Below are 26,765 nucleotides of genomic sequence, written 5' to 3' on the forward strand. Positions count from 1 at the left end.
GAGTTCAACCTGAACCAGTTAACAGCCCTGCTAGACTGCAGGGGGCTCCATAAGGTGAGATGATTACCCTGACACGAGAGGACGTCATGGTTACAGTCAGAATGCGTCTGTAGAATGAGAACATACCCAGAGACACTTGAATGAAAAGACAAAAGGTGCTCTTAGGTTCTTTGAAATCCCCCCAAAACTATTATCTCACAACACTCCACTTTGTGACTTTGTGAAATAGAAAAGGAGTTATAACCTTAACAGTGAGGGTAACAGTGAGGGTATGTTGTGTTGTAGAACTACCTGGATGGTCTGATGGGGGTGTGTTATGACGGGGTGGAGGGTCTCCTCTACCTCTGCCTCTTCTCTCTGCTGTCGGTCAGTGCCTTCTGTGCCATGCTGTGTGCCATCCCCCGGGCATGGACCCTCATCACCAGCAGGTAGGCACTGGTAACACTGTATCCTGTCTATGTGTGTTCAACCTACCTGTAACCACATCCCCAACCCCAACCTTGACCTTTACGCCTAAGCCTAACCAAATAAGGACTGGGAGATTCACGGCCTAAAAGATGTCTGCTATAGTGGTTATTCTGTGTTTATAGGTTTCAATGAACAATGTTGATGTTAGACCAGTGGAGGCTGCTGAGGGGAGGACGGCTCATAATACTGTCTGGAAACGGAGAAAATGGAATGGCATCAAACACCTGGAAACCATGGAAACCATGTGTTTGATGTACTTCATAGAATTCCACCGACTCCAGCTCCAGCCAATACCATGAGCCTGTCCTCCCCAATTAAGGTGTCACCAACCTCCTGTGTGCTAGAGGGCCTGGATGTTGATGCTAGAGGGCCTGGATGTTGATGCTAGAGGGGCTGGATGTTGCTTTGGGCACCATTGTGCCCTTCCTTTAAATGAAACTAACAGAAAGCCTGGCGCTGACTGACTGTGTTCTCCCCTGTGGGGATCTCAGGGACAGGGCCTATGACGACATCGATGAGGAGGATCCGTTTAACCCCCAGGCCCGTCATATGACCTTCAACCCCAGCAGAGCCAGCCATGTACACAGCTTCTGTAGCTACAGCAGCAGTCTGGACAGCCAGGCCAGTCCACACCCTCCATCACAGACTGCCGCCATCCTCCCCACCTCAGAGTACATGTAAGTAGAGAGAGGAGGTGCGGTAAGGTGTCTGTGTGTCCCTGTCCGTATCTGTGTCCATGTCTGTGTCCATGTGTCTGCGTGTCCCTGTCTGTATCTGTGTCCATGTCTGTGTCCATGTGTCTGCGTGTCCCTGTCCGTATCTGTGTCCATGTCTGTGTCCATGTGTCTGCGTGTCCCTGTCCGTATCTGTGTCCATGTGTCTGTGTGTCCCTGTCCGTATCTGTGTCCATGTGTCTGCGTGTCCCTGTCCGTATCTGTGTCCATGTGTCTGTGTGTTCCTGTCCGTATCTGTGTCCATGTCTGCGTGTCCCTGTCCGTATCTGTGTCCATGTCTGTGTCCATGTGTCTGCGTGTCCCTGTCCGTATCTGTGTCCATGTCTGTGTCCATGTGTCTGTGTGTCCCTGTCCGTATCTATGTCTGCGTGTCCCTGTCCGTAACTGTGTCCATGTCTGTGTCCATGTGTCTGCGTGTCCCTGTCCATGTCTGTGTCCATGTGTCTGCGTGTCCCTGTCCGTATCTGTGTCCATGTCTGCGTGTCCCTGTCCGTATCTGTGTCCATGTCTGTGTCCATGTGTCTGCGTGTCCCTGTCCATGTCTGTGTCCATGTGTCTGCGTGTCCCTGTCCGTATCTGTGTCCATGTGTCTGCGTGTCCCTGTCCGTATCTGTGTCCATGTGTCTGTGTGTTCCTGTCCGTATCTGTGTCCATGTCTGCGTGTCCCTGTCCGTATCTGTGTCCATGTCTGTGTCCATGTGTCTGCGTGTCCCTGTCCGTATCTGTGTCCATGTCTGTGTCCATGTGTCTGTGTGTCCCTGTCCGTATCTGTGTCTATGTCTGCGTGTCCCTGTCCGTAACTGTGTCCATGTCTGTGTCCATGTGTCTGCGTGTCCCTGTCCATGTCTGTGTCCATGTGTCTGCGTGTCCCTGTCCGTATCTGTGTCCATGTCTGCGTGTCCCTGTCCGTATCTGTGTCCATGTCTGTGTCCATGTGTCTGCGTGTCCCTGTCCATGTCTGTGTCCATGTGTCTGCGTGTCCCTGTCCGTATCTGTGTCCATGTGTGTGTGTCCCTGTCCGTATCTGTGTCCATGTGTGTGTGTCCCTGTCCGTATCTGTGTCCATGTGTCTGCGTGTCCCTGTCCATGTCTGTGTCCATGTGTCTGCGTGTCCCTGTCCGTATCTGTGTCCATGTGTCTGCGTGTCCCTGTCCGTATCTGTGTCCATGTGTGTGTGTCCCTGTCCGTATCTGTGTCCATGTGTGTGTGTCCCTGTCCGTATCTGTGTCCATGTCTGTGTCCATGTGTCTGCGTGTCCCTGTCCGTATCTGTGTCCATGTGTGTGTGTCCCTGTCCGTATCTGTGTCCATGTGTCTGCGTGTCCCTGTCCGTATCTGTGTCCATGTGTGTGTGTCCCTGTCCGTATCTGTGTCCATGTGTGTGTGTCCCTGTCCGTATCTGTGTCCATGTGTGTGTGTCCCTGTCCGTATCTGTGTCCATGTGTCTGCGTGTCCCTGTCCATGTCTGTGTCCATGTGTCTGCGTGTCCCTGTCCGTATCTGTGTCCATGTGTCTGCGTGTCCCTGTCCGTATCTGTGTCCATGTGTGTGTGTCCCTGTCCGTATCTGTGTCCATGTGTGTGTGTCCCTGTCCGTATCTGTGTCCATGTCTGTGTCCATGTGTCTGCGTGTCCCTGTCCGTATCTGTGTCCATGTCTGCGTGTCCCTGTCCGTATCTGTGTCCATGTGTGTGTGTCCCTGTCCGTATCTGTGTCCATGTGTGTGTGTCCCTGTCCGTATCTGTGTCCATGTCTGTGTCCATGTGTCTGCGTGTCCCTGTCCGTATCTGTGTCCATGTGTGTGTGTCCCTGTCCATGTCTGTGTCCATGTGTCTGCGTGTCCCTGTCCGTATCTGTGTCCATGTGTGTGTGTCCCTGTCCGTATCTGTGTCCATGTGTGTGTGTCCATGTCTGTGTCCATGTGTCTGTGTGTTCCTGTCCGTATCTGTGTCCATGTGTGTGTGTCCCTGTCCGTATCTGTGTCCATGTGTGTGTGTCCCTGTCCGTATCTGTGTCCATGTGTGTGTGTCCCTGTCCGTATCTGTGTCCATGTGTGTGTGTCCCTGTCCGTATCTGTGTCCATGTGTGTGTGTCCCTGTCCGTATCTGTGTCCATGTGTGTGTGTCCCTGTCCGTATCTGTGTCCATGTGTGTGTCTGGAATAAGCAGCACTGTGTTTGTTTTATCAGATAAGTTGACTCTCTCTCTGTTTCTCTTTCTCTCTCTCTCTCTCTCTCTCTCTCTCTCTCTCTCTCACTCTGTCTGTTTCTCTCGGCTCTCGAAATCTCTCACTCTCTCTCTCTGTCTGTCTCTCCTCCCATCTCTCTCTCCTATAGGAATCAGTCCATGCTGTTTGGAGGGAACCCTCGTTATGAGAACGTTCCTCTGATCGGAAGGGGATCCCCGCCACCCTCGGTGCGTTGGCCACTAACATTAGAGGCCAGGTCCCTCGTGTGATGATGTCACTGACATTAACATTAACAGGGCTCCGTTCTACTGAAGGACCACTGATACACTCATGTATAGAGTTACTGTCTGTAGAGCCAGACGCCAGACAGGTCCCTTAGATAATGGCATCAACACTAACACATATTGTACTGAAGGACCACAGACATTCTCCAAGACACCCTGCTGCCTTCACTGTGTCTACCATACAGTATCCACAACCTGACAGAAACCTCCTGTGGGAGGCAGGTAGCCTAGCGTTTAAGAGTGTTGGGCCAGTAACCGTAAGGTCACTGGTTCAAATCTCTGAGCTGACTATTTGATGTGCCCTTGAGCAAGGCACTTAACCCTAATTGCTCCTGTAAATCTCTCTGGATAAGAACGTCTGGTCCAGATAATTGGCCCAGTCCTAAATCGTCTCCTAAAACCTGCACCCTATGCACTTGTGATCCACCTTGCTATCTGATAGGCTATCTGGACGTTGCGTCATATTGCTTATACCAATCAAATACTCTCAAATACTACTCGCTGCTAATGAGCGTAGAGAGAGGCTAGCCTGCTAATGACCCTAGAGAGAGGCTAGCCTGCTAATGACCCTAGAGAGAGGCTAGCCTGCTAATGACCCTAGAGAGAGGCTAGCCTGCTAATGACCCTAGAGAGATGCTAGCCTGCTAATGAGCGTAGAGAGAGGATAGCCTGCTAATGTCCCTAGAGAGATGCTAGCCTGCTAATAAGCATAGAGAGATGCTAGCCTGCTAATGACCGTAGAGAGATGCTAGCCTGCTAATGTCCCTAGAGAGATGCTAGCCTGCTAATGACCCTAGAGAGATGCTAGCCTGCTAATGACCGTAGAGAGAGGATAGCCTGCTAATGTCCCTAGAGAGATGCTAGCCTGCTAATGAGCATAGAGAGATGCTAGCCTGCTAATGACCGTAGAGAGATGCTAGCCTGCTAATGACCCTAGAGAGATGCTAGCCTGCTAATGAGCGTAGAGAGAGGCTAGCCTGCTAATGACCCTAGAGAGATGCTAGCCTGCTAATGAGCGTAGAGAGATGCTAGCCTGCTAATGACCGTAGAGAGGATAGTCTGCTAATGACCGTAGAGAGATGCTAGCCTGCTAATGACCCTAGAGAGAGGCTAGCCTGCTAATGACCCTAGAGAGATGCTAGCCTGCTAATGACCCTAGAGAGATGCTAGCCTGCTAATGAGCGTAGAGAGATGCTAGCCTGCTAATGACCATAGAGAGGATAGTCTGCTAATGACCGTAGAGAGATGCTAGCCTGCTAATGAGCGTAGAGAGATGCTAGCCTGCTAATGACCGTAGAGAGGATAGTCTGCTAATGAGCGTAGAGAGATGCTAGCCTGCTAATGACCGTAGAGAGGATAGTCTGCTAATGACCGTAGAGAGATGCTAGCCTGCTAATGACCCTAGAGAGAGGCTAGCCTACTAATGACCCTAGGGAGAGGCTAACCTGCTACTGACCGTAGAGAGAGGATAGCCTGCTAATGACCGTAGAGAGATGCTAGCCAGCTAATGACTGTAGAGAGAGGCTAGCCTGCTAATGACCGTAGAGAGAGGCTAGCCTGCTAATGACCGTAGAGAGATGCTAGCCTGCTAATGACCGTAGAGAGATGCTAGCCTGCTAATGACAGTAGAGAGATGCTAGCCTGCTACTGACCGTAGAGAGAGGTTAGCCTGCTACTGACTGTAGAGAGAGGTTAGCCTGCTAATGACCCTAGAGAGATGCTACTGTAATGTTACAGTATGGTAATGGTAATGTTACAATATTACTGGTAATATTACAGTATGACCTGACAGGTAATGTTACAGTATGACCTGAATGGTAATATTACAGTATGGCCTGACTGGTAATGTTACAGTATGACCTGAATGGTAATGTTACAGTATGGCCTGACTGGTAATGTTACAGTATGACCTGACTGGTAATGTTACAGTATGACCTGACTGGTAATGTTACAGTATGACCTGACAGGTAATGTTACAGTATGACCTGACTGGTAATGTTACAGTATGACCTGACAGGTAATGTTACAGTATGACCTGACTGGTAATGTTACAGTATGACCTGACTGGTAATGTTACAGTATGACCTGACTGGTAATGTTACAGTATGGGCTGACTGGTAATGTTACAGTACGGGCTGACTGGTAATGTTACAGTATGACCTGACTGGTAATGTTACAGTATGACCTGACTGGTAATGTTACAGTATGACCTGACTGGTAATGTTACAGTATGGGCTGACTGGTAATGTTACAGGATGTTGCTGTGAATCAGAACCATTGTTCTAGTGCTGCTGTGTGCAGGGAGAGAATCAAACTCTTCAGAGTCAGAACACTTAGTCTCTTCTTACACACAGACACGTGCGTGCAAGGGAGACTACAGAGCACTTAAGTCTGCACAGAAGTCAAGACAAGAGTACTTCTTGTTCTACAGAACACAGGGTGTGCTGCATACCCTGCCATGAGAGGAGAGGCCCAGTGGTGGTGTTATTAGAACTGAACAGCTACAATGTCAGCCGCTGTTTAATAGATGATATCGCTAACACACAGGGTCAGTCTCTGGCATCAGGAAACAAGTGGGACTAGATGATACAGCTAACACACAGGGTCAGTCTCTGGCATCAAGAAACAAGTGGGACTAGATGATACCACTAACACAGGGTCAGTCTCTGGCATCAAGAAACAAGTGGGACTAGATGATACTGCTAACACACAGGGTCAGTCTCTGGCATCAGGAAACAAGTGGGACTAGATGATACAGCTAACACACAGGGTCAGTCTCTGGCATCAGGAAACAAGTGGGACTAGATGATACCACTAACACACAGGGTCAGTCTCTGGCATCAGGAAACAAGTGGGACTAGATGATACCACTAACACACAGGGTCAGTCTCTGGCATCAGGAAACAAGTGGGACTAGATGATACCGCTGACACACAGGGTCAGTCTCTGGCATCAGGAAACAAGTGGGACTAGATGATACCACTAACACACAGGGTCAGTCTCTGGCATCAGGAAACAAGTGGGACTAGATGATACCACTAACACAGGGTCAGTCTCTGGCATCAGGAAACAAGTGGGACTAAATGATACCACTAACACAGGGTCAGTCTCTGGCATCAGGAAACAAGTGGGACTAGATGATACAGCTAACACACAGGGTCAGTCTCTGGCATCAGGAAACAAGTGGGACTAGATGATACCACTAACACAAGGTCAGTCTCTGGCATCAGGAAACAAGTGGGACTAGATGATACCGCTAACACACAGGGTCAGTCTCTGGCATCAGGAAACAAGTGGGACTAGATGATACCACTAACACACAGGGTCAGTCTCTGGCATCAGGAAACAAGTGGGACTAGATGATACCGCTAACACACAGGGTCAGTCTCTGGCATCAGGAAACAAGTGGGACTAGATGATACCGCTAACACACAGGGTCAGTCTCTGGCATCAGGAAACAAGTGGGACTAGATGATACCACTAACACACAGGGTCAGTCTCTGGCATCAGGAAACAAGTGGGACTAGATGATACAGCTAACACACAGGGTCAGTCTCTGGCATCAGGAAACAAGTGGGACTAGATGATACAGCTAACACACAGGGTCAGTCTCTGGCATCAGGAAACAAGTGGGACTAGATGATACCACTAACACACAGGGTCAGTCTCTGGCATCAGGAAACAAGTGGGACTAGATGATACCACTAACACACAGGGTCAGTCTCTGGCATCAGGAAACAAGTGGGACTAGATGATACCGCTAACACACAGGGTCAGTCTCTGGCATCAGGAAACAAGTGGGACTAGATGATACCACTAACACACAGGGTCAGTCTCTGGCATCAGGAAACAAGTGGGACTAGATGATACAGCTAACACACAGGGTCAGTCTCTGGCATCAGGAAACAAGTGGGACTAGATGATACCACTAACACACAGGGTCAGTCTCTGGCATCAGGAAACAAGTGGGACTAGATGATACTGCTAACACACAGGGTCAGTCTCTGGCATCAGGAAACAAGTGGGACTAGATGATACCACTAACACACAGGGTCAGTCTCTGGCATCAGGAAACAAGTGGGACTAGATGATACCGCTAACACACAGGGTCAGTCTCTGGCATCAGGAAACAAGTGGGACTAGATGATACCACTAACACAGGGTCAGTCTCTGGCATCAGGAAACAAGTGGGACTAGATAATACCACTAACACAGGGTCAGTCTCTGGCATCAGGAAACAAGTGGGACTAGATGATACCACTAACACAGGGTCAGTCTCTGGCATCAGGAAACAAGTGGGACTAGATGATACCACTAACACAGGGTCAGTCTCTAGCATCAGGAAACAAGTGGGACTAGATGATACCACTAACACAGGGTCAGTCTCTGGCATCAGGAAACAAGTGGGACTAAATGATACCACTAACACAGGGTCAGTCTCTGGCATCAGGAAACAAGTGGGACTAGATGATACAGCTAACACACAGGGTCAGTCTCTGGCATCAGGAAACAAGTGGGACTAGATGATACCACTAACACAAGGTCAGTCTCTGGCATCAGGAAACAAGTGGGACTAGATGATACCGCTAACACACAGGGTCAGTCTCTGGCATCAGGAAACAAGTGGGACTAGATGATACCACTAACACACAGGGTCAGTCTCTGGCATCAGGAAACAAGTGGGACTAGATGATACCGCTAACACACAGGGTCAGTCTCTGGCATCAGGAAACAAGTGGGACTAGATGATACCACTAACACACAGGGTCAGTCTCTGGCATCAGGAAACAAGTGGGACTAGATGATACCACTAACACACAGGGTCAGTCTCTGGCATCAGGAAACAAGTGGGACGAGATGCTAGGAAGCTGTCTTTTAAACAGATTCAATTCAGATGTGGGTTTATGTGGATCGATGGAACCTATTTATTCATGAAGCGTTATATATTCCACTGGATGTTTTTAAGCCGTTGCCAATATGCAGTTGTCCATCCTATATTGTAAAAATATAATATTTTTGGTACGAATGACAGAGACGAAAACCTGTTTGTGTGCCAATCATACTGTCCTTTTGGTTTTTCTACATCTACCATATAGGGTATAGGCCAGAACCTAACATATCTCTTCACGCTGTCTTAAAGAACACTTTGACATTTTTACAATCCTAACCAGACGTCTTACTCATATTTTGCTTCTAACTTTATTTTTATCTTTTCTGTTACCCGCAGACATTTAGAAACAGTAAGTGTTCTGTTGTACACTACACACACCCTTACTGTGTACCTTTACACTCCCTTTCCTTTGTTAAGGAGGATACACTACACACAACCTTACTGTACCTTTACACTCCCTTTCCTTTGTTAAGGAGGATACACTACACACAACCTTACTGTACCTTTACACTCCCTTTCCTTTGTTAAGGAGGATACACTACACACACCCTTACTGTGTACCTTTACACTCCCTTTCCTTTGTTAAGGAGGATACACTACACACACCCTTACTGTGTACCTTTACACTCCCTTTCCTTTGTTAAGGAGGATACACTACACACACCCTTACTGTGTACCTTTACACTCCCTTTCCTTTGTTAAGGAGGATACACTACACACAACCTTACTGTACCTTTACACTCCCTTTCCTTTGTTAAGGAGGATACACTACACACACCCTTACTGTGTACCTTTACACTCCCTTTCCTTTGTTAAGGAGGATACACTGCACACACCCTCACTGTACCTTTACACTCCCTTTCCTTTGTTAAGGAGGATACACTACACACAACCTTACTGTGTACCTTTACACTCCCTTTCCTTTGTTAAGGAGGATACACTACACACACCCTTACTGTGTACCTTTACACTCCCTTTCCTTTGTTAAGGAGGATACTCTACACACAACCTTACTGTACCTTTACACTCCCTTTCCTTTGTTAAGGAGGATACACTACACACACCCTCACTGTACCTTTACACTCCCTTTCCTTTGTTAAGGAGGATACACTACACACAACCTTACTGTGTACCTTTACACTCCCTTTCCTTTGTTAAGGAGGATACACTACACACAACCTTACTGTACCTTTACACTCCCTTTCCTTTGTTAAGGAGGATACACTACACACAACCTTACTGTACATTTACACTCCCTTTCCTTTGTTAAGGAGGATACACTACACACACCCTTACTGTACATTTACACTCCCTTTCCTTTGTTAAGGAGGATACACTACACACACCCTTACTGTACATTTACACTCCCTTTCCTTTGTTAAGGAGGATACACTACACACACCCTTACTGTACATTTACACTCCCTTTCCTTTGTTAAGGAGGATACACTACACACACCCTTACTGTACATTTACACTCCCTTTCCTTTGTTAAGGAGGATACACTACACACACCCTTACTGTACCTTTACACTCCCTTTCCTTTGTTAAGGAGGATACACTACACACACCCTTACTGTACCTTTACACTCCCTTTCCTTTGTTAAGGAGGATACACTACACACAACCTCACTGTACCTTTACACTCCCTTTCCTTTGTTAAGGAGGATACACTACATACAACCTTACTGTACCTTTACACTCCCTTTCCTTTGTTAAGGAGGATACACTACACACAACCTTACTGTGTACCTTTACACTCCCTTTCCTTTGTTAAGGAGGATACACTACACACAACCTTACTGTACCTTTACACTCCCTTTCCTTTGTTAAGGAGGATACACTACACACACCCTTACTGTGTACCTTTACACACCCTTTCCTTGGTTAGGGAGGATACACTACACACAACCTTACTGTACCTTTACACTCCCTTTCCTTTGTTAAGGAGGATACACTACACACACCCTTACTGTACCTTTACACTCCCTTTCCTTTGTTAAGGAGGATACACTACACACACCCTCACTGTACCTTTACACTCCCTTTCCTTTGTTAAGGAGGATACACTACACACAACCTTACTGTGTACCTTTACACTCCCTTTCCTTTGTTAAGGAGGATACACTACACACAACCTTACTGTGTACCTTTACACTCCCTTTCCTTTGTTAAGGAGGATACACTACACACAACCTTACTGTACCTTTACACTCCCTTTCCTTTGTTAAGGAGGATACACTACACACAACCTCACTGTACCTTTACACTCCCTTTCCTTTGTTAAGGAGGATACACTACACACAACCTTACTGTACCTTTACACTCCCTTTCCTTTGTTAAGGAGGATACACTACATACAACCTTACTGTACCTTTACACTCCCTTTCCTTTGTTAAGGAGGATACACTACACACAACCTTACTGTGTACCTTTACACTCCCTTTCCTTTGTTAAGGAGGATACACTACACACAACCTTACTGTACCTTTACACTCCCTTTCCTTTGTTAAGGAGGATACACTACACACAACCTTACTGTACCTTTACACTCCCTTTCCTTTGTTAAGGAGGATACACTACACACAACCTTACTGTACCTTTACACTCCCTTTCCTTTGTTAAGGAGGATAGTTTCCTTTGTTGTACCGCTCTCATTCTCCTTCCGCCCGTCTTACTTGTAATTCTTAGTTCTAGTTCTTAGTTCTAGTTCTTAGTTCTAATTATTGCTTTTGTAACCCTACACCTCCGGAATGAGACTGACCATTATTAGCCCGTTATTAACCCACATTATTAGCTCGTTTGGTCCTGACCCCAATGCGACCTCTCTAAGCTCTGTGACCTCTAACCTCCGGCGATGTTGTGTCCTCAGTGTGTTAACCTGTGAGTGGAACTTTTCATGTGATGTGCCCTCCCGCCACTAACCCAAATCTCGGCCACACGCCCCTCACCTTTGACCTCTGCCTGCCCTTCACCCGTGACCTGTGTCCTGCCGACTTTAACTACCTCGTAGTTCAGAACACTGAGTCGCACGTCTCTCTAACTTACCCACCAACTAGCACCTCCTAATCAAAACAAATGTCTTAGTGAGTGAAAAGTTTGATTGATTGATTTGATTGAAACAATTTTTCTTTCACACAATTATGGGATCTAACGTGTCTTTTGTTCCTTCCTCCTGCAGTATTCTCCCAGAATGAGAACTACCTACCTGTCTATGACTGACGCACAGATCAGACACTTTGGGACAGACTTCCAGCAGGTATAGCCCCCAACTATGGCCTACTGGTCCCCCTCAGGAAGGGTCTGTCTGGGACTACCACTGTACTGAGGAAGGGTCTGTCTGGGACTACCACTGTACTGAGGAAGGGTCTGTCTGGGACTACCACTGTACTGAGGAAGCAGAGTTTACAGATCACCCTGTCCATGGATGTCTCATCCTGCTCTCCTGGCCATCTGTTACTTAAATGCGGGAGGTATGGGGTCAACAATGGCTCAGGAACACACTGACACTCTCAAAGTCCTGTACTGTACGTGTAGAAACCAGGAGACTACATAGAACCCTGAGTGTAAAGTGCACTTGCATCTCTCCCCAAACAAACCAACAATTCAGTTATGTGTTTTCTTCAAATGTGAGTGTTCGTCTCGAGCCAGATCAGAAGACATGATTGTTATGAACCAAGTTGAACGTTTATATACTTTCCTGTGAGTGACGTCACCTTTGATGGATTTCAGGGGACAGCAAATAACCAGATTGATATCCTTCACAGCCATAGACTGTTAAATGGTTATTACATGAACTGTCTTCAGTCTTCCCCAACCTGTCATCGCTATTACAAACTGTCATCTAACCAGTCTAGCATTCAGCTCCTCTTACACTTGACGACACAGCTCTTACACTTGACGACACAGCTTTTACACTTGATGACACAGCTTTTACACTTGACGACACGGCTCTTACACTTGACGACACAGCTCTTACACTTGACGACACAGCTCGTACACTTGACGACACAGCTCTTACACTTGACGACACAGCTCTTACACTTGACGACACAGCGCTTACACTTGACGACACAGCTCTTGCACTTGACGACACAGCTCTTACACTTGACGACACAGCTCTTACACTTGACGACACAGCTCTTACACTTGACGACACAGCTCTTACACTTGACGACACAGCTCTTACACTTGACGACACAACCCAAAGTCTTCATGATGTCTTCCATCAGAGTGATGAGTCAAACTTGATGAAAACGGACCACGTATTTATTGTCACTTATCTTTCAGGTTATTCATTGATATCAAGGAATGGCGAATATAACGGACTTATTTTTAAATGTGACTGGAAAACAGATCATTTATTGAAATAGAGAAAAGGGTGCTGTCTAGAACCTAAAAGGGTTCTTTGGCTATCCACATAGGAGAGCCCTTTGAAGAACCCTTTATGGTTCCAAGTTAGAACCCTTCTGGTTCCAGGTAGAACCTTTAGGGGTTCCATGTAGAACCCCAAAAGGATGGAACTCAAGTGTTCTACCTGGAACCGGAAAGGGTTCTACCTGGAACCAAAAAGGGTTCTACCTGGAACCGAAAGGGATTCTCCTATGGGGACTGCCGAAGAACCCTTTTAGAACCCTGTTTTCTAAGAGTGTACTCTATATGTATGTGTAAGGGGGACTGAGGAGAAAGGATGCATGATGTTTCTAAAGCCTTTATTTCCTGTAACCTGATTCTCTCTGTTCTCTATGCTGTGTCATCCTGCATGCTGTGTCCTGCTCAATTCTAGCCTGGATCCCTGACTGAATATCAGTCCGTTTCATTATTGTGTCAGTGAACCATCAAAAGGAATAAAACAGTGATATTCAGTTTAGGTTCCATGCCAGTTCATTTCAGGACACCGAGGGCTTTACCGTAGCTTGGCATCTACACTGAATATTGCTCTGGTTCACTATTGTGTCACTTGAATCTGTGGCTGTGTCCCAATAATCTCTCACTTGTTCACTTCCCTGCATGGAAAGGAAATGACTGTTCCTCTAACCCGAGTCTACACCAATCCAATGCGTTGGAACTTGCAGGGAGTAGTGAATGAGTTCACACTTCAGGAGGATGGAGAGAGCATTGGGTTGCACCGTCTGAATTACAGTGATATTTCCTTTGGATTCTAGACTATCGGCCTACTGCCTGTACATTAGCATGTTAAACATTCCCTGGATTAGAATGAGAGGAAACCATCAACAACTGAAATGGTGTAGATGGTGAATTACTGGTAAGTATTATCACTGATGTGATGTTTGTTTACTACGAGTTGGACACAATCACAGTACTGCAGGGGCCCTTAACAGTCAGATAACCCGTCATTGTACAGTGTGGATTCTTTGTTGTGGTCATGCTTTTCTTCTTTGTTTGAAAATTCTCAACTACTGTTTATTTTCTGCGTTTGTTGAAGTATTGGACCAGGTGTATCAATTACATTTTAAAAATAAATGTAAAAAAGCTTTCTGTGTTTGTCTATTTTTACCTTTATTTAACCAGGCAAGTCAGTTAAGAACAAATTCTTATTTTCAATGACAGCCTAGGAACAGTGTGTTAACTGCCTGTTCAGGGGCAGAACGACAGATTTGTACCTTGTCAGCTCGGGTGTTTGAACTTGCAACCTTCCGGTTACTAGTCCAACACTCTAACCACTAGGCTACCCTGCCGCCCCCATATACAGTCTTTTAGATATACAGTCATTTAGATATACAGTCATTTAGATATACAGTCATTTATAGATTACACAATATTATACTGCACAAATATTACATATGAGTAATTTACCAGACACTCTTATCCAGAGTGACTTATAGTTAGTACATTCATCTTAAGGTAGCTAGGTGATACAACCCTATATTACAGTCATAGTAAGTACAACTTTCCCTCAATAAAGCAGCTATTAGCACAGTCACTGATAGTAAGAAAAGACAAGTGCAGGTGAAACCAAACCTATTTCAGTCCAAATCAAGCACTGGTAGTTAGTGTATCTAGCCAAGTGGTAAAACAGGTGAACCCAAACCTATTTCAGTCCAAATCAAGCACTGGTAGTTAGTGTATCTAGCCAAGTGGTAAAACAGGTGAACCCAAACCTATTTCAGTCCAAATCAAGCACTGGTAGTTAATGTATCTAGCCAAGTGGTAAAACAGAGGTGAACTGGCATGAAGCACAAAGACATGCCAGTATCAAAAGTGGTGTAGTCTGACACCTAGTGGACAGGTTCATGTTATTGTGGTAGCTGGCTCACCACCAGGTTGATGTTATTGGGGTAGCCGAGCCGGCCCACTACCAGGTTGATGTTATTGGGGTAGCCGAGCCGGCTCACCACCAGGTTGATGTTATTGGGGTAGCCGAGCCGGCTCACCACCAGGTTGATGTTATTGGGGTAGCCGAGCCGGCTCACTACGAGGTTGATGTTCTTGGGGTAGCTGAGCCGGCCCACTACCAGGTTGATGTTATTGGGGTAGCCGGCCCACCACCAGGTTGATGTTCTTGGGGTAGCCGAGCCGGCCCACTACCAGGTTGATGTTATTGGGGTAGACGAGCCGGCCCACTATCAGGTTGATGTACTTGGGGTAGCCGAGCCGGCCCACTACCAGGTTGATGTTATTGGGGTAGCCGAGCCGGCTCGGGGAGGCTTTGTACTTGTTATTTATAGAAATGTAGGAACCACTAGATGCCGATACAAGCTTGTTCCTGCAAAAGCAGGAACCACAGTTATAGTTAAGGCACACATGATTATAGATTGTAAGGTACACATCATTATAGATTGTAAGGTACACATCATTCTAGATTTTAAGGTACACATCATTCTAGATTTTAAGGTACACATCATTCTAGATTTTAAGGCACACATCATTATAGATTTTAAGGTACACATCATTCTAGATTTTAAGGCACACATCATTCTAGATTGTAAGGATCACAGCATTATAGATTGTAAGGATCACAGCATTATAGATTGTAAGGCACACAGCATTATAGATTGTAAGGATCACAGCATTATAGATTGTAAGGATCACAGCATTATAGATTGTAAGGTACACAGCATTATAGATTGTAAGTCACACAGCATTATAGATGTTAAGGCACTCGGCATTCTATATTTTAAGGCACTCACACACATAAGAGTTAGAAAGTGTCCCCACTACAACAAACAAATACTTAAATGCATGTAATTTTGTCCTTGAAATATTTAATTGAAATACTGTAGAATTATATTAATTCCTATGGAGGACTGCTCCTACGCAAGGTTTTTCCACCTTTTTACTGGAGCGATTGGTGGTTGATCGGTTGCACCACTGGGGAGTGACAATATAGCCGACAGGTGGTTTCAAAGGCTCTCATTGGCTGATACATAGCATGCGCAATCCAGGGTTTACCGACGTCATTGGAATAAATGGACCTATCTCGGATGCCGTACTAAACCCGGACAGGATGTGGCTTTGAATTATGTTACCAGAATGTGTTAGCTAAGAACAACGACTTGTAAGCATAATGACAAAAACATGTTCCCCCAAGAAAAAATAGCTTTTGTATCAAAGTAGAGGATCGTGGCGGGGATGTGGCTACGTTATGGGAAACGTTTTCGGGAGAAAGAGTCGCCCTTCTCGAGTTACAGAACAAGACCGAGCGATTCTGGTCAGTTGTTGTTGCTAGCCTGTTTCAATAGTAGAGATGCTAGCTAGTTTGCTGGCCTGGATTAACGTTAGCTAGCTGTCTGATCTACACACTAACTTGGTAACAATTGCCTGCTAGCTACCGTTAGCTAGTTATCAACACCCAGGCGCGGTGTTGATAATGGGACAGATCATGGGACAGTCACAGTTGTTAAAACGATGACGTGACGTCTCAAAGTGATCAACAGTAGCTAACTAAATTAGATTAGCCAGCTGTGATCGCATCAGCACTGTCTGAGCCTGCAAATGACAGGGTGTGACAGGTATTTATAGCTAACTAGCTAGGGACTGTAGCCAGCTAACTATTTTCATGGCAGAATTATATTGTAGGTCACTAGCTATCTATATGGTAAACAATGTTCAGAAAAGAGTGTATTGAGACGGTGTCTGGTTATCCCGTTGTGTATGTTCAACTCTCCAGCAACTGAAACAGCAGAGAGATAAACTGAAGCACTACCAGAAGAGAGTCACCCTGCAGCTGGAGAAGGAGAGGAGTCTGGCCAAGCAGCTGCTGAAGGATGGAAAGAAAGAGTGAGAATGGATACTTCACTTGTTCAGGCATCATCTAGGCTATAGGTCCCAGATGTGTTTGTTCTGTCTTGTTGTAATGTTTCCAGGTTAAATGAAGACCGTCGCAGTTGTTGAAGTCAGTGGATTAGTACACGTTGTAACAGGGAGATGCCTCCAGCACAGAAGCAGAGCAAAATAACGAGCCGTTTCTGAGCCCTTAATAACCAGTGTCCTCAGAACTGGCACCTTTAGACTGGCTCCCACACTATCAGCACGTAGAACTGTCTCCCACACTATCAGCACGTAGAACTGTCTCCCACACTATCAACACGTAGAACTGTCTCCCACACTATCAGCACGTAGAACTGGCTCCCACACTATCAGCACGTAGAACTGGCTCCCACACTATCAGCACGTAGAACTGGCTCCCACACTATCAGCACGTAGAACTGGCTCCCACACTATCAGCACGTAGAACTGGCTCCCACACTATCAGCACGTAGAACTGGCTCCCACACTATCAGCACGTAGAACTGGCTCCCACACTATCAGCACGTAGAACTGGCTCCCACACTATCAACACGTAGAACTGGCTCCCACACTATCAGCACGTAGAACTGGCTCTCACACTATCAGCACGTAGAACTGGCTCTCACACTATCAGCACGTAGAACTGGCTCCCACACTATCAGCACGTAGAACTGGCTCCCACACTATCAGCACGTAGAACTGGCTCCCACACTATCAGCACGTACAACTGGCTCCCACACTATCAGCACGTACAACTGGCTCCCACACTATCAGCACGTACAACTGGCACCTTTCGACTGGCTCCAACACTATCAGCACGTACAACTGGCACCTTTAGACTGGCTTCAACACTATCAGCACGTAGAACTGGCTCCCACACTATCAGCACATAGAACTGGCTCCCACACTATCAGCACGTAGAACTGGCTCCCACACTATCAGCACATAGAACTGGCTCCCACACTATCAGCACGTAGAACTGGCTCCCACGCTATCAGCACGTAGAACTGGCTCCCACACTATCAGCACGTAGAACTGGCTCCCACACTATCAGCACGTAGAACTGGCACCTTTAGACTGGCTCCCACACTATCAGCACGTACAACTGGCCCCTTTTAGACTGGCTCCCACACTATCAGCACGTAGAACTGGCTCCCACACTATCAGCACGTACAACTGGCACCTTTTAGACTGTCTCCCACACTATCAGCACGTACAACTGGCTCCCACACTATCAGCACGTACAACTGGCTCCCACACTATCAGCACGTACAACTGGCTCCCACACTATCAGCACGTACAACTGGCTCCCACACTATCAGCACGTACAACTGGCTCCCACACTATCAGCACATAGAACTGGCCATAACATTCAACCTTGCACCAATACAATCCTGTGTATTACAGAATGGAAAAGTAGAATACATTGTGTTAACCACTTAACTGCATATGAACGTTATTCATCTTAGATGTCCCATTACACTAGCAAACAGCTGGGACTAAGATATATCAAGTCTAGTCAAATCACCAATGCATGCATATCACCAGAATCTAACTGTTGAATTGTGGACTGACTGAATCTGATCAATGCATGACTTTATGATAAGCAAAATAAACACTTGTAATGTAAGGACTTGGTTTATTGTGCAGTGTGTTCTTCCACTCTGTAGGAAGGCACTGGTTCTTCTCAAGAAGAAGCGTTATCAGGATCAACTGCTAGACAAGACTGAGAACCAGATATCAAACCTGGAACGCATGGTGAGGCTGAGGCTCTTCTTGGGTCCTATGGTTTCATTGACTTTTATAGAATGTAACTACATTGATGTCATGTTTTGCACAGCCAACCTCTGTTCTAAAAGGTTTCCTGGCTGGGTATATCTTGGATGTTCTGTATGGTGAACGCTATCTTCACGTACTGATGTGTTTTTACAGGTTCCAGTGCTGGGTTCTCCTATCTTAACGTACTGATGTGTTTTTACAGGTTCCAGTGCTGGGTTCTCCTATCTTAACGTACTGATGTGTTTTTACAGGTTCAGTGCTGGGTTCTCCTATCTTAACGTACTGATGTGTTTTTACAGGTTCAGTGCTGGGTTCTCCTATCTTAACGTACTGATGTGTTTTTACAGGTTCAGTGCTGGGTTCTCCTATCTTAACGTACTGATGTGTTTTTACTGTTTCAGTGCTGGGTTCTCCTATCTTAACGTACTGATGTGTTTTTACAGGTTCAGTGCTGGGTTCTCCTATCTTAACGTACTGATGTGTTTTTACAGGTTCAGTGCTGGGTTCTCCTATCTTAACGTACTGATGTGTTTTTACAGGTTCCAGTGCTGGGTTCTCCTATCTTAACGTACTGATGTGTTTTTACAGGTTCAGTGCTGGGTTCTCCTATCTTAACGTACTGCTGTGTTTTTACAGGTTCCAGTGCTGGGTTCTCCTATCTTAACGTACTGATGTGTTTTTACAGGTTCCAGTGCTGGGTTCTCCTATCTTAACGTACTGATGTGTTTTTACAGGTTCCAGTGCTGGGTTCTCCTATCTTAACGTACTGATGTGTTTTTACAGTTTCAGTGCTGGGTTCTCCTATCTTAACGTACTGATGTGTTTTTACAGGTTCCAGTGCTGGGTTCTCCTATCTTAACGTACTGCTGTTTTTTTACAGGTTCAGTGCTGGGTTCTCCTATCTTAGCATGTAGTGTAAATGTTTTCACAGGTTCAAGACATTGAGTTTGTCCAGATCGAGATGAAAGTCATTGAGGGGCTGAAGGTTGGAAATGACTGTCTGAAGAGTATGCATGAGGTAGGTTATGGTTCGCTTCTTAGTCTAGGGTTTTCTATGGGGGAATCTGCTCTTCCTCAGAATACAAGTGAGTCACATGACAGACTAAGCACACGTTCACAGTCACACATTCACGTGTGGTTAGGCATGCACACACACTCACACAGGTGTAAGACATTCAGCTCAGTGTCCTAAGTGTTAATAAATAAACCTTCCACTGGCATGTAACCTTTTATGTGATCTGCACCCCAGAAGAACAGACGGTGTGTTAGCCAGCGTCACTGTGCACATTGTTTGAAGATTAAAGGATTAGGTTCCAAATCCCTGACTACAGCGAGCCTAGTGGTGTGACTGCTGCTCCGTATCCTGGGTTACTCTGTCTGGCTGGCTGGCTGGCTGGCTGGCTGTCTGGCCACAACCTGCTCAGTGAATTCTTCTCTTTAAGAGAGACAATGTTTAATCTCTCTCTCACACACACACACACAGAGAGAGACAGAGACAGAGAGAATAAGTAAACTAGAAGACTTTCTGCTCCTAACTTGACATTGTCCCTGTCTCGTCCTCTCAGGCCATGTCACTAGAGGACGTGGAGAGGATCATGGATGAGACCCAGGATGCTATAGAATACCAGAGGGTGAGTTTCTCTGTTCCCATGGTGTCCTCAATCAATTGGATATACCCCTTTTTACAGTCCTAACTCTTAATCCATCCCAAGTACTTCAGTCTTCAGTGTAGTGTGTGTTGCTGCCCAGCTGACATGCTCTGCTCTGGTTGATCCTACAGCAAATAGATGAGCTGCTGTCAGGCTCCCTGACTCAGGAGGATGAGGATGCTGTGCTATCTGAGCTGGAGGCTATCACTCAGGTGTGTATCATACTGAGCTACATCAGTCTCCTCTGGCTGTTATCTGAGCTGGAGACTATCACTCAGGTGTGTATCATACTGATCTACATCAGTCTCCTCTGGCTGTTATCTGAGCTGGAGACTATCACTCAGGTGTGTATCATACTGAGCTACATCAGTCTCCTCTGGCTGTTATCTGAGCTGGAGACTATCACTCAGGTGTGTATCATACTGATCTACATCAGTCTCCTCTGGCTGTTATCTGAGCTGGAGACTATCACTCAGGTGTGTATCATACTGATCTACATCAGTCTCCTCTGGGTATAATACCAGGAGGAAGAGGGTGGTGAAACAACACCTGCCACGGAGGACCAAAACACTTCTGGTTTTCTTTTCCACCTGGTAGTTAATTGCACTTAACTGGTTGACCTGATCAAGTCCTGTTTAACCTGTGTAACCGTTGTCTCCCTCTACCGCTGCAGGGAGAAGATGTAGAACTTCCAGAGGTCCCCACTGAGCCTCTACCAGAGGTTCCAGAACCAGCTGAGACAGAGCCAGGTAACGGTACTGTCTACCCTGTTACATTACCTCAATCAGTATGATGGTAGTAGTACTGTCTACCCTGTTACATTACCTCAATCATTATGATGGTAGTAGTACTGTCTACCCTGTTACATTACCTCAATTATTATGATGGTAGTAGTACTGTCTACCCTGTTACATTACCTCAATCATTATGATGGTAGTAGTACTGTCTACCCTGTTACATTACCTCAATCATTATGATGGTAGTAGTACTGTCTTTACCCTGTTACATTACCTCAATCATTATGATGGTAGTAGTACTGTCTAACCTGTTACATTACCGCAATCATTATGGTGGTAGTAGTACTGTCTACCCTGTTACATTACCTCAATCATTATGATGGTAGTAGTACTGTCTACCCTGTTACATTACCTCAATCATTATGATGGTAGTAGTACTGTCTACCCTGTTACATTACCGCAATCATTATGATGGTAGTAGTACTGTCTTTACCCTGTTACATTACCTCAATCATTATGATGGTAGTAGTACTGTCTAACCTGTTACATTACCTCAATCATTGTGGTGGTAAGTATTGACAGTCTCACAGTAAAAGCTGATCTAGGAACAGTTTGACCTTTTTAGGTAATTTATTAATAGGATTATATGGACAGAGGGACAGAGGGACCTGATCCTAGATCAGCACTCTTACTCTGAGACACATTGTAGATACAATCCCTGACCATGTTTTCTTTGTTCTCAAGAGAGAAGACCAGCAAGGAACAAGGAGAACAGAGAGATGCTGGCAGCGTAGAGACAAGACTCAACAATAACAACAGTAGCTGGAGCTAGTCCAACTGACTCAATAACAGTAGCAGCTGTGGATGGAGTTAGTCCAACTGACTCAATAACAGTAGCAGCTGTGGATGGAGTTAGTCCAACTGACTCAATAACAGTAGCAGCTGTGGATGGAGTTAGTCCAACTGACTCAATAACAACAACAGTAGCTGTGGATGGAGTTAGTCCAACTGACTCAACAACAACAACAGTAGCTGTGGATGGAGTTAGTCCAACTTACTCAATAACAACAACAGTAGCTGTGGATGGAGTTAGTCCAACTGACTCAACAACAACAACAGTAGCTGTGGATGGAGTTAGTCCAACTGACTCAACAACAACAACAGTAGCTGTGGATGGAGTTAGTCCAACTGACTCAACAACAACAACAGTAGCTGTGGATGGAGTTAGTCCAACTGACTCAACAACAACAACAGTAGCTGTGGATGGAGTTAGTCCAACTGACTCAACAACAACAACAGTAGCTGTGGATGGAGTTAGTCCAACTGACTCAACAACAACAACAGTAGCTGTGGTTGGAGTTAGTCCAACTGACTCAACAACAACAACAACAGTAGCTGTGGATGGAGTTAGTCCAACTGACTCAACAACAACAACAACAGTAGCTGTGGATGGAGTTAGTCCAACTGACTCAACAACAACAACAACAGTAGCTGTGGATGGAGTTAGTCCAACTGACTCAACAACAACAACAGTAGCTGTGGATGGAGTTAGTCCAACTGACTCAACAACAACAGTAGCTGTGGATGGAGTTAGTCCAACTGACTCAACAACAACAACAACAGTAGCTGTGGATGGAGTTAGTCCAACTGACTCAACAACAACAGTAGCTGTGGATGGAGTTAGTCCAACTGACTCAACAACAACAACAACAGTAGCTGTGGATGGAGTTAGTCCAACTGACTCAACAACAACAACAACAGTAGCTGTGGATGGAGTTAGTCCAACTGACTCAACAACAACAGTAGCTGTGGATGGAGTTAGTCCAACTGACTCAACAACAACAGTAGCTGTGGATGGAGTTAGTCCAACTGACTCAACAACAACAGTAGCTGTGGATGGAGTTAGTCCAACTGACTCAACAACAACAACAACAGTAGCTGTGGATGGAGTTAGTCCAACTGACTCAACAACAACAATATCAACAGTAGCTGTGGATGGAGCTAGTCCAACTGACTCAATAACAACAACAACTGTGGATGGAGTTAGTTCAACTGACTTAATAACAACAGTAGCTGTGGATGGAGTTAGTCCAACTGACTCAACAATAACAACAGTAGCTGTGGATGGAGCTAGTCCAACTGACTCAATAACAGTAGCAGCTGTGGATGGATCTAGTCCAACTGACTCAACAATATCAACAGTAGCTGTGGATGGAGCTAGTCCAACTGACTCAATAACAGTAGCAGCTGTGGATGGATCTAGTCCAACTGACTCAATAACAACAACAGTAGCTGTGGATGGAGCTAGTCCAACTGACTCAATAACAACAACAGTAGCTGTGGATGGAGTTAGTCCAACTCACTCAATAACAACAACAGTAGCTGTGGATGGAGTTAGTCCAACTGACTCAACAACAGTAGCTGTGGATGGAGTTAGTCCAACTGACTCAACAACAACAATATCAACAGTAGCTGTGGATGGAGCTAGTCCAACTGACTCAACAACAACAGTAGCAACAGTAGCTATGGATGGAGCTAGTCCAACTGACTCAATAACAACAACAGTAGCAACAGTAGCTATGGATGGAGTTAGTCCAACTGACTTAATAGCAACAACAGTAGCAACAGTAGCTATGGATGGAGCTAATCCAACTAACTCAACAACAACAACATCAACAGTAGCTATGGATGGAGCTAGTACAACTAACTCAATAACAACAACAGTAGCAACAGTAGCTATGGATGGAGCTAGTCATCATGCTGGTCTCTCACTGGATGGAGGAGCAGAATCCATCCATCCAGACTCACTCTGCTGGGCTGTCCAGTCCCTGATCCCCCCCTCTGTCTCATAGAATGGAGTGCAGGTACAGAAGTACACATTCCTCTTCGTAAAAACGTTATTGTCCCAACGCTGAACAATATGATTTGTAGCAAAAACAGGAACAAATGTGTACACACACAGATGTGTACAAGCAGACACACACACACCCCGTGGCCTAGGAGAACATTAGTGCTGAAGTCTCCTCTGGTCCCCGAGGCCTAGGAGAACATTAGTGCTGAAGTCTCCTCTGGTCACCGAGGCCTAGGAGAACATCTGTGCTGAAGTCTCCTCTGGTCACTCTGTTTGTAATGATGAATTAAACACTAAAGGGAAAATGATTGCCGTCTCTCAGTATATGATTTGGATTGATTGGTAACATGTTGTCACTGTACAAATTCCTTTATAATTCACACGACTGAAAAATGAAGTGAGACGTAACCGAAGATAATGTCATTTTAAAACCCTTGTTCTCCATAATTAAAAGGCAGAGCTTTGATTTACAGACAACTCTGTGTCTCGCTCTTTTCACCTCATCTCCTGTTGTACTCTGCTAGGTCGATAACAATTTTTATTTATTTTACCTTTATTTAACCAGGCAAGTCAGTTAAGAACACATTCTTATTTTCAATGATGGCCTGGGAACAGTGGGTTAACTGCCTGTTCAGGGGCAGAATGACAGATTTGTACCTTGTCAGCTCGGGGGTTTGAACTAGCAACCTTCCGGTTACTAGTCCAACGCTCTAACCACTAGGCTACCCTGCCACCCCTCCACTCTAACCACTAGGCTACCCTGCCGCCCCTCCACTCTAACCACTAGGCTACGCTGCTGCCCCTCCACTCTAACCACTAGACTACCCTGCCGCCCCTCCACTCTAACCACTAGACTACCCTGCCGCCCCTCCACTCTAACCACTAGACTACCCTGCCGCCCCTCCACTCTAACCACTAGGCTACGCTGCTGCCCCTCCACTCTAACCACTAGACTACCCTGCCGCCCCTCCACTCTAACCACTAGACTACCCTGCTGCCCCTCCACTCTAACCACTAGACTACCCTGCCGCCCCTCCACTCTAACCACTAGACTACCCTGCCGCCCCTCCACTCTAACCACTAGACTACCCTGCCGCCCCTCCACTCTAACCACTAGGCTACGCTGCCGCCCCAAGTGAAACACAGCACAACTAATTACACCACATTTTAATATTCATGCATCAGTCATATTTGATTGTTGTTTTTTTAGCAACATGATCCCTTTTCATAGATGCTCACTGAAGACCATATTCAGTGTTTCGTATATATAATCTCACCACAAGGTGGCACTAGACACCAGTGAGAGAGTTCTCAGAACCAGTTTGGAGACGTAAGTGTTTTTGGCAAAGAAAAGAGAGGCCCAATCCCAAATCAACCCCTAGAACCTATTCAGAGAGGAGTTGATTGGTATAAGCAGTGGGGTGAAACTTTCCCCCAGGTCAGGGGTAGGCAGCCCTGTTCCTGGAGAGCCGCAGGATTGCGCTTTAAACCAACCTGGAAGACTAGTAGGTGTGTTGAATTTAGTAATTTGCTGAACTGATCAATTAGCTCAATTGGTCAGTTCAGTGATTGACTAAATTCAACACACCTGGTCTTCCAGGTTGGTTTAAAGCACAATCCTGCGGCTCTCCAGGAACAGGGCTGCCTACCACTGAGCTAGCCTATCAGAGGGCACATTGGTCCAGGAACAGGGCTGCCTACCCCCTGAGTTAGCCTATCAGAGGGCAAGTTGTAGCTATTACCATATTGCTCCACTCTAGGGGTCAATGTGGGATTGGGCTGTGATGTGTGTGAGACGTTTTATCCAGGTGAGAGAGCCACTGCATTGTTTACAGCCAGGACTCTACACTAAACAGAATACATGGAATGAACAATGAGCTAACACCAATTACCCACTCTGAACAATATCACCCACGGACGGTGCTATGGAAAACAATTAGTTTGCCCCCATGGGTTTCCTACCTTACATAATGCTATTGTATACAGCTCTCAAACTTAACTCAGGACCTTGAAGCCAGTTCCATTGCATTATTTACATTGTTCCCCTCTAATCAGGGACTGACTTAGACCTGGGATTACGTTGTTCCCCTCTAATCAGGGACTGACTTAGACCTGGGATTACATTGTTCCCCTCTAATCAGGGACTGACTTAGACCTGGGATTACGTTGTTCCCCTCTAATCAGGGACTGATTTAGACCTGGGATTACATTGTTCCCCTCTAATCAGGGACTGACTTAGACCTGGGATTACGTTGTTCCCCTCTAATCAGGGACTGACTTAGACCTGGGATTACATTGTTCCCCTCTAATCAGGGACTGACTTAGACCTGGGATTACATTGTTCCCCTCTAATCAGGGACTGACTTAGACCTGGGATTACGTTGTTCCCCTCTAATCAGGGACTGACTTAGACCTGGGATTACATTGTTCCCCTCTAATCAGGGACTGACTTAGACCTGGGATTACATTGTTCCCCTCTAATCAGGGATTGATTTAGACCTGGGATTACATTGTTCCCCTCTAATCAGGGACTGATTTAGACCTGGGATTACATTGTTCCCCTCTAATCAGGGACTGACTTAGACCTGGGATTACATTGTTCCCCTCTAATCAGGGACTGACTTAGACCTGGGACACCAAGTGGGTACAATTGAATTATCAGGGGGAACAGAAAACCAGCTGTCTCTGTACCTCATAGGGTAAGAGTTGTACACCCCTGGTATAGGGTACAACGTTTTCTATCCAAATGTGTTTATGCAGATGGTTGTATATTGTTATTGTAGAGCATGTTTATATGACCAGAGGATAAGGTATTGTTGCTGTATTTAAAGAGGGTACAATATGCTGGACCTGTCTGACAGTCAAACATTAGAACACAAAGCTATGATGTCATTGTGTGGGTTAGTAGAACTGTTCCCACAACAGTCCACTTACTGGCC

At 45.8% G+C, this 26,765-nt stretch overlaps 2 protein-coding genes across 5 annotated transcripts in view; both read left to right on the top strand.

Annotated features, from left to right (window-relative positions):
* The window catches only part of LOC116359966 (protein tweety homolog 2-like), an 80,791-nt gene extending 66,732 nt beyond the window's left edge, over positions 1 to 14,059 (top strand). For both annotated transcript variants that reach the window (XM_031814190.1, XM_031814191.1), the window contains 5 exons: positions 1 to 54; positions 286 to 428; positions 960 to 1,145; positions 3,535 to 3,613; positions 11,742 to 14,059. The exon at positions 1 to 54 is cut by the window's left edge and continues 39 nt beyond it. In XM_031814190.1, the coding sequence (XP_031670050.1) occupies positions 1 to 54; positions 286 to 428; positions 960 to 1,145; positions 3,535 to 3,613; positions 11,742 to 11,825 (546 nt within the window). In that variant the 3' untranslated portion in view covers positions 11,826 to 14,059. The remainder of the gene's footprint in view (positions 55 to 285; positions 429 to 959; positions 1,146 to 3,534; positions 3,614 to 11,741) is intronic.
* A 1,905-nt stretch (positions 14,060 to 15,964) lies between these two features.
* LOC116359972 (charged multivesicular body protein 6-like) lies at positions 15,965 to 24,303 on the top strand. 3 transcript variants are annotated; one of them, XR_004206849.1, is made up of 9 exons: positions 16,000 to 16,232; positions 16,692 to 16,801; positions 18,481 to 18,568; positions 19,521 to 19,607; positions 20,155 to 20,220; positions 20,370 to 20,450; positions 20,912 to 20,993; positions 21,720 to 21,845; positions 21,888 to 24,303. XR_004206849.1 is itself a non-coding variant. In XM_031814231.1 (8 exons), the coding sequence occupies exons 1-8, from the start codon at positions 16,167 to 16,169 to the stop codon at positions 21,767 to 21,769; spliced, it is 624 nt and encodes a 207-aa protein (XP_031670091.1). In that variant the 5' UTR covers positions 15,965 to 16,166; the 3' UTR covers positions 21,770 to 24,303. The 3 variants fall into 3 exon arrangements, 2 of the variants coding, with proteins under 2 accessions (XP_031670091.1, XP_031670090.1); XM_031814231.1 differs by having other exon boundaries at positions 15,965 to 16,232; positions 20,912 to 20,987; positions 21,720 to 24,303; XM_031814230.1 differs by having other exon boundaries at positions 21,720 to 24,303.
* Positions 24,304 to 26,765: the final 2,462 nt, after the last annotated feature.

Source organism: Oncorhynchus kisutch, unplaced genomic scaffold, assembly GCF_002021735.2.
Source record: "Oncorhynchus kisutch isolate 150728-3 unplaced genomic scaffold, Okis_V2 Okis06b-Okis10b_hom, whole genome shotgun sequence".
NCBI classification, from domain to species: Eukaryota; Metazoa; Chordata; class Actinopteri; order Salmoniformes; family Salmonidae; genus Oncorhynchus; species Oncorhynchus kisutch.